The sequence below is a fragment of the Aspergillus oryzae genome, chromosome 1 (assembly GCF_000184455.2).
Source record: "Aspergillus oryzae RIB40 DNA, chromosome 1".
Classification (NCBI taxonomy): domain Eukaryota; kingdom Fungi; phylum Ascomycota; class Eurotiomycetes; order Eurotiales; family Aspergillaceae; genus Aspergillus; species Aspergillus oryzae.
Window position 1 is genome coordinate 1,326,984 of NC_036435.1, and position 8,806 is coordinate 1,335,789.

The 8,806-nt window shown below is 47.9% G+C and overlaps 1 protein-coding gene across 1 annotated transcript; it reads left to right on the forward strand.

The window, feature by feature from the left end:
• Nucleotides 1–1,814: 1,814 nt before the first annotated feature.
• On the forward strand, nt 1,815–2,366 carry AO090009000500 (putative C6 finger domain protein; the record flags this gene model as incomplete). Its single annotated transcript, XM_003189001.2, has 1 exon — nt 1,815–2,366. The coding sequence occupies one exon, from the start codon at nt 1,815–1,817 to the stop codon at nt 2,364–2,366; it is 552 nt and encodes a 183-aa protein (XP_003189049.2).
• Between the last annotated feature and the right edge of the window lie 6,440 nt (nt 2,367–8,806).

An 8,806-nucleotide genomic window follows, 5' to 3' on the forward strand; every position in this document is an offset into this window, starting at 1 on the left:
TTTATTTTATTTTACCTTTCGAGTCTCTTTGATTTTATTCTCCTTTAGTAGCTTCGAATTTCCTGTCCCCCTTTCTTTCTAAGCCCCCTCTCTCACTTATCCTTTGAAGAAAATAATTGAAATAAAATTTATAAAAAATTCCAACCAGCGAAATAAAATAATAATCGTAAACATAAAATTAATCTCCATAATTAAAAAGGAAGAAAAAGAAGTAAAAGTCCCGAGATCCTCGATCCCGAAGTGTAAGTAGGTAATTCATTGATTATTACGCACCGGGCCTCTCTCGCTTTCTTTCAGGTTTACTTTCTTTCTTTCTTTCATTGGTATCGCTCTCCAATTTGGCTCCAGTTTTCTTCTTAATTATTCTCACGCCCAAGGTTTCATTGCGACGAGGTACCTTACTTTCTTTTCTCCCTTTTCCACCCTTCAACGTATTTTGGAAGAGGTCTCTCCTTTCCCTGGCATACTCTTAGTTGTCGACTTGATCTGGATTTTTATATTTTCTATTATTATTATTATTTTTTCCCCCTCTCCTATTAATATTGTCTTTTATAATACCTCCTTCAGACCCGTGGGCGGAGACGGTCCTTGTCCCCGTGGGCCAATTTACCCTCAACCAACCCTGCGACATACTAAACAACTATTCCCTCTTGCTTTGACGACTGCCACGACGACGACGAAACAACCAAAAAATAATACTTACACCCTTAGTGCGGTTCCTCCCGACCACGAGCTAATCGTGTGAAACCGACTCTGGATTGCCCATCCTTCATTCTCTGGACTGTTGTTGGTTAGCATCGCCTTGCGCGCAGCAGATTGACTGTGGAGTAACATTGCGAAACGGAGAAATCGGTCTACGTACCACAACTTCACCAGCCAAAGCAACACATTTCACCGATCGCCCCCAGATTCCCGCGTGGTGTGTCCCTTGCTGTCTGGATCTTCGGTCCCTGCACTTTTGCGCTTTGCATGGGTGGACTTTCGTTCTCCAGTCACTACTAGTAGTCTTCGCGCGCCTTGGGGATCGAGTACATCTCACCCATTTGACTCTCTTGTTTAAAAAACTCGTGTGTGATTCATGCGCCCTTCCTTTTGGGGCTCTAACTCTCTGTCTCGCTCCTTGGAGCTATGCCTGCGGTTGTCGGAACTACTATGACTTCGACACCCACCTCGCAAACCGCGATCATGGAATCCTCAACCGCCGCAGATAAGAAGCGCAATAAGCTGGGATATCATCGCACGTCTGTCGCATGTGGTCAGTTCTGTCCTTTTTGCCCCTGGGTTGGCATCGCTACTCCCTCGTAAACCTCGGTTGCTTATCATTCCATAGTGCATTGTCGGCGACGAAAGATACGATGTCTGGTAGCGGCGGACGACGCTCAGGGTCGATGTGAGAATTGTATTCGACTAAAAAAGGAGTGTCAGTTCTTCCCAGTTGACCAGCAGCCGCCAATCGAAAAGAAAGCTCGCCCAGGTTCGAACACGGCATCGACCGATCCCTCAACCGCCTCGTCCTCTCCGCCAGCAGTGAGCGGGGGAGAACAAACCGAGGCCTTTTTTCCGTACCAGCCAATACCGTTGAGTTCCGCCCCAGATGTCGCGGCGTTCAACGCTGGAGCGTTCGCTGGAAATTCCATGACATCGTTTGCACCAGGTGGGTGGTGATCTTCTCCTTCGGAGGACAAGAAGGTTTGTTAACAAAGTTAGATCGCAATGTAGGGGCTCCTGAATTTGCAACAGCGCCGCCCCTCGATCCCTCGGTACCGTGGGACGAATTCACCACGATCTCAGCAGACGGTCAAATATTAACAAACATGTCGGCGGGGAAACCACAGATGGTGAACATGCCTTCCAATGTATGGAGCCCGGGACCGAACCCCATGGCCACCATGCCAATGGCACAAGGGCTTCCGACCCCGACAGTCCCCTCACAACCGCAGACGCTCAGTCCCGCGCCGACATATGCTATACAACCGGATGGATCAGTATGGCAAGTGCCCCCAACACGACCTATGACCTATCCCCCGCCGCCAGACATGGCTGCGGCACCGTACCCCAATCCTGGCCAATTCCAGCAACCTCCCCCAGATATGAACCCCGACATGGCCAGCCCAGTGCAGCCTTTCCCGGGCAACCATGTTAATCCGCAGAGCCCTCTACCGACGGACCTTCAGGGGACGCCAGTTGCAGTAACATACGCTGGTACCCCCGCAGCAATGGGGTTTCCTGCCTGGCAAGACGTGAATAATATGTCGCCCATGAATGTCGTTCAGTATCAGATGTATGCTGGGGACGCTGCACAACAAGCGTCGTTTGGTAGTCCACCCCCAATGGGCCATCCAGGCCAACGACAGTCTCCCCGGTAATGAACTAGCACGTCGGCATTGATTTCAGCAAGAAAAAGAAGCTTCCGTTACATAATACCCAGTGCGATCTTTTTGCATCTATTCTTCTTCTACCCTCCACCTTTCCATCGTGGGCATTTCCTTTACAGCTATTCATTAGCGGGCGCAAAGGATTTTGGGCGGCATTTTCCATCTTCGTTTCTTCCGTGAGACCCCTTTTCTACACTTGTGTTTGAGGTGACATTTGTACAAGGGCACAGTTAGATCTCTGATGTCATTGACTTTATTCTATCACTTCGGCTTTTTTTTTTTTTTTTTTTTTTCGTTACTTTTCTTTTGTTTCATCGTTGGATATCCATGTCTGGTTTTATGAGCTATGTTGTTAGAGCACCAGCGGGACAGGTGTCATTGATAATAGGTCTAATGGCGAGGGTAGACGTCTGGCCAACTGGGCCCGTGGGTAACGTGATCTGGGTTCACCATGCGTTGACTTCCATCACCACAATTTGATCAACTAGTTGCCAAACATGACCACCAAGCAGCGATTCGCCCGTTTACAGGCCATCACCCCCGAGAACTGAATTATTACTTTCTCATCTTCGGTTGATGGAGAACGGTTGGTGGACGTGAAGGATTGCTATGGTTTTACGTCTCTTGCTTAAGCCCTTTTTTTTGCATTTTTACTACCCCCTCATGGACTGATTCGACATGTTCCTGTTGACGTTGATATTCTTTTCTTTCCCTCCTATCTTTGTCTATCATCTCTTCTGCCACATAGACTTTTTTACTTTTCTTTTCTCTTCAACGAAATATAGATTTCTGCTGTATGAACGGATATATCACAGATAGACTTGGATTGATAGGACGATAATGAAGATGAGATCTATAGAGCCGACGTTCATCTTTGGTCGAGTATGTTACGTCTCCGTGTAGTCTTGATGGCCATGGACCCAAATACACCAGACCACCCTAGATATTCGAATCGTTACTCCAGCCTACTGACATATTGGGGCCTCATACTTTTTATAGTAAAAGGTATTAGAATCCTTTCGTGGGGTATGAATGTTAAGACAACCGTAGAACTATCGTTTACACCAAAAGAAGTTGAGGGGGTCATGAGGGCTTGGAGGGAATGGATAGCTACTACTGCTATATCTTATTGGGGTTTGAGACCGATACTTCAACACCAACCTCTGAGGCGATGGTAGATGCTGACGGTATTGTCTGAAGGAGAATGCAACATTTAAGGTGCTGTTGGCGAAGCATTAGGTGGATGATCGATAAGGTGTACGTGTCTGTGCGTCTTTCGGGACAGAGTGGTCAGGATAATACTCCAGGGCTATCGTGACAGTTGCTTGAGTTGAGATGTCTCGGTATAGAGTACTTGTGGTGATAAGTAGAAATTACGTCTGAGTAGATATATTGTTTCTACAGGGATTGATAGGGGGTATTGCGTCATTCAGAATTGTAGGTATATCTTCTCGCTTTACGGAGTAGTACCTTAGAAGCGTGTCAGCTCTGTGGCTAATGGACATATCATGGGTGAGAAGATGTTGCCGGGAAGAGAATGATGTGATTTCCCTAGCTATATATGCATGTACTAAGTTATAGTTGCAGTGCAGTTGCTAGTGATACACAATAGGCCACTTAAGATAAAGGTGCAGCTCATTTCATTGGGTCTGCCAATGATGACTGCCTGCTTATCATAATGCAGACTTACGTGACAGGGAGAGAATGACATATCTCCGCGGGAGTGATACTAAGTTGACTGGCAGTAGATAAGCCGTCAAGACGCACTGACGTTCTGGAGAGGTTCAATGGGCGGTGTTCTGCGTCGATGATGGCTCTAGAAGGGCTATCAGCTCGACAAGCTTTAAGACGATAAAGGGATGGGCCCTATCCGGGGTCGTTTTGCGGAGAGTTATGGAGACCTGGAGTATAATAGCCTCAGCATATTATCGTAGTTTACATAGGATGGGGCCAGGGGGGAAGAGATAACGGTTGTCGAGGATCCAAACATTCCGATTCATTTGATTTGCCTTGCAGGAATGTTGGGGCTGATCCTCTGAATGTAACCGTTCTTATCTCGAACACCTGCAGGTGGTTATCACGGTTCATGCCTGAAGGCCGACGGTCGGCTTTGTTATGTTTGTCCCCTTGAATTCGTACAAAAAGTCTGCTCCCCGTCCCCATTGGACTGACGTTGTCGCCATTCTCTATCACGTCTTTTCACCGTTCCTTTGGGTGATGATACAGTGATCGGGCCACAAAGGCCATATATATAATAACTCCTGAGGGATGTTCCACTGGGTTATATTTCTCATTCCCTTCCTGATGTGTCGAGAGATTAAAGTTCTTCCAGCGCAAGAGGTGAATTATGCGGGAGAAAGTCGACGGGCAAGATGTGCGAAATAAGTATGGCTATCTCCATGTCCTCGTTGCCAAAAAGCTATACTTCTTTCGGCCCAACACTCCCATACTACCCGACTGAATTAAATCGAAGACAAAAGGCAACCACGATGAAAAGTAATGGATGGTTGGAATAGCTGCTGGAATCAAATACACACCCCCGCCTCCTTTCTGTATCATTGATCCTTTCTTATCCGCACTGACTTCATCTCGTCGTCGGCTGCTCGACACAGCCCTCGCTACGCGTGCTCCTACTGCATTCCTGCATGGAGTTATTGCCACTCTAGTCAATCACCCACTGCAGGGGGGTTTCGTCTATTTCCGGAGTATCCGCCGGACCCGCGAGAAATAGGTGGAAAGACTTGCATCTCTTTCTCGCTTCGAAGATAATGACAGATGATCGATCATAGATAGGGTGATTACTATCGCTATTATTATCATTGTCTGGGGAGAATGGTAATGCGATTCATGATAACACCAGTCACTACCTGCACCTCGATGACCATTGTCACCGTCATGATTGAATGCCTCGGACGGTGCATCCCCACATCGTCCAACCCTCCCAGGCTGGGGTTGGACGCCATCTCCAGATGGGGCGATTGTGGTATGGACAATGGAGCTTGACTGCGCCATCGATGTCAGTCTCCCCGGAATTACTCCAACAGATTTGCCGACATTCTAACCCAGTCTGTCTATTGTTCCTGCCCTTTGTTATTATGGTCGGGGTCAATTACTATGATCTTCCTCTACCGCGTCATCCAGAAGTCGGTCTACCTCACTAACCCTTGTGACAATGACCCTGTGATTGGTGGGCGGTCCTCCGTGATTATTACCAATGAGTATGTCACTGCCAGGAGATGTCCATCTGTTTGCCATTGCGATTCCGACTGTAAGATGCAGGCTACTTCCACCCTTGGCGACGGTATACTTACCGCGACAGGTTAGCTCAGGCACGCGACACGCCTTAGTTGATTTCTACTGGATTATCCCAAGAACCCACCCGCCGGGAGACTTCACGATGCATCCGAACCAAAAAGGGACCAAGCCGAAGGTCTCGTGTTGCGTGGCGTGGCGTGGTGTCCTCTGCCATTGTCATCCTATACGCTGACATTGCTTCTACAGAGAGGGAAAGGAGAAGGGATTATCAGGATTTAGTCCCATTAAGTGGGTTGATCTTGAACGGCAGCGGCTGTCTTTTAGTGGTTAATCTGCACGCCACTCGCCCACTTCGTCGCGTTTTCTTTGATCTTGGCCTGCAGCCGGCCTCTCACACTCGAACTTTATCCCGTTAGATTGTTGGAGTTCAGTTGCTTTTGCCACGCCCCCGGGACAAGGCTGACGTCGTTTTCATTTTGAAATAGGTTTCTTTATTGGCGGGCAATTCACGCGATCGACATGAGGCAAAAGAAGAAACAAAACAAAAATAAAATAAAAAACCCCAAATCCGAAACTGAAAGGGGGAAACCAAGACGTTAATTATCCGAACCTTGAGTGATTGATGTTTTGGGGTATCCCCGAGGAAGAGCCGACATGCATCTCTTGCACTTTAATATGATTCTAACTCACCTCGGTCCGATCGACAGATACCCATTGGCTGCGATGACCAAGTCAAATTACACGCTTATCAGCTTATCACCGTTATCTCTCCAGGTCATCGTGGTTGCTATGTGGGCAGTGGAATTAATATGATTATCAACCACTAGCGCGGTGGACCTCGCGGTTGTCTATCCCGTGGGGCCGAAAGACAACGAAATGCAAAGTGGAAGAAACCAAGGAAGACACACGACTGGCTCAACGACAATTACCCAGGGAGGTGCTAACTGACAGCTGGTTCGAAAAGCTGTCTCTACCCCGCTATTCAGTGCACATTTGCCGTTCACAGAGCATGCACTATGGCTGGTCATCCCGCGGCTGTCTCATTTTCTTAACGGCTGTGATTTTTTTTTTTTTAATTCTCAGACAGCCTTGATCCTCTTGGCACGCTTGCCTGTAGACAGATTGGGCCCTCTGCCGTTTGGAGGTCAGGATGTACCGGGGAGCGGGCGAAGCTCCATTTGCTCGTGCGCATACCTTGCTCTCTACGCTATTCTAAATGGCACCCACAGGTATGGTAGTGGTGCTTACATTCACTACGATCGGGTTAACCCGACATCTCAGGACAAGGCGATGGAGCAACTACTGCATGCTTTGCAGCTTGATACCAACCGTGAAGACTTGTCTGGCCGAAATTAACCCCGACTAAAGTACATCTATCGTGACTGGGCAATCCAGACACAAGACAGAAGCGACGATCGATCGTTGCTACTTTGAACAAGATGACAGACACCCCCGCTGAGAGTGGATCCGGATTCATTTCCATCGTGGATGCCCCTTGCTTAATTCTTCGTCTAGTGGACATTATAGGACAGAGGAGGCTGTAGACTGCGTAGACCGTGAGTGAGAGAAAAGAGGCTATAGGCATCGGGCCTGTACTTCCCTAGCGTCAGCTCGGTTACGGGCGTGAAACGGGGTGACCATACTTACCATACCGCAAGCGGGAACCGGACGGATACACAGATCGGGTAAGATAGGAATGGAAACTCGCCGGTGAGACGAGGCATCCTACACAAAATTCAATTGATACAGCTTCATTGGTTTCCCAATCTGTCGTTGGGCTCTAGTGGCATTAACGATGATTTCGGCAAATGTCATCGCATAGACTCCGATCATTTCATGGAGAGCTTGGAAAAAAGTTTACATTCTATTCATCATCTTGCAACATTCTATTGAAACCCACCAATGAGCAGGTGTGGTTTTTGTGAAGGCAACAAAAGTACCACTTCAAAGTTCGTATGCCTCGATATACATGGAAACGAGAACGACTAAGGACAAACTCTAAATCTGGCAATCAGCCATGTGCAGAGAGCACCAGTCTTGTAATTATTTATTCCAAGAAGGGCCGAACGAAGGAGAGAGGTTCCTGTCTTCGGAGCTCGTCCGGACCAGACGGGTTGCCCGAGTGCTGGCTTTTGATTGAGTCCGCCCCGCCGGTAGCGCATGGACCTTTGCCCTGGAGGCTATCAGTTCTACTCTGGTAGGCCGGTGCCCGATGCCATCGAGCCGGTCTGACATGTCTCCTCTCTGCTGATTGCTCCGGTCGAGACTGGAGTGGATGTGATGAAGGAATCCGATGAGCGGAGAGGTCGCTCAATCCTCCGGAAGCGTACCTTGGCCCTAGTAATAGAGAGAGGGAGAGAGAGAAAGAGAAAGAGAAAGTTGTATCCGTACCCCCTGTATGTATAATACGGGCTGTTAGACGTCGACCGTGGACATGGACCATGAGCCCAAGGTCGGCCCGATGGATGGTCTGTGTAATTGTATGCATGCAAGACGCATTGTCCACGATTCAAGAACCCGCCCCCAATAATTCTGTTCTGTCCCTCGTTGACATTGTTCCTCTTCTCTTGATTACATGACTTTTGTCTCGGTCAGAAGCCGAAAGCTTCGTCCTCGCATCTCGGCCGGGTGAGTAAGGTATGGTATTATTCATGAAGGGATCTCGTTGGTTACCGTTGTCTATCCCTAAACAAAGGATTCAAGAGAACAACTCGGAATGCTCCCTCCGCTTAAACCCCTTGACTCACTGATGGTGTATGTACTATGGGTACGACGTTCGGGATGTGGACTACCAACCAGAGAGTGATTAGAGAGTCCGGGTTCTCAGTCCATGATTTTTGCATCTTTGAAACAGACGATGCGGAGCGGTCATTGGCGGAGTTTACTCCCAAATACGGCCGAACGGGGTACTTTAAGTGGAATCTCCGATTTTGGATCTAAGCTCATGAAGGAAAAGTACTACTAATGCGTACCTGTGCCTAATGTTAGTGCTAGTTCGTCTGTTGCATTTTACCCGTCGGTTAAGACGAATGGATCCGTTCAGGTTTTAAAATAACTATCTATGAAATATTTTAGATTTCCCGACATAGTGGTTGGGATGTCTCGATTAACACTAGGTACATCAGGCTCAATTGATTTTGGTTTTAACGAAACATGATATAGGTCAGGGTCGTGGA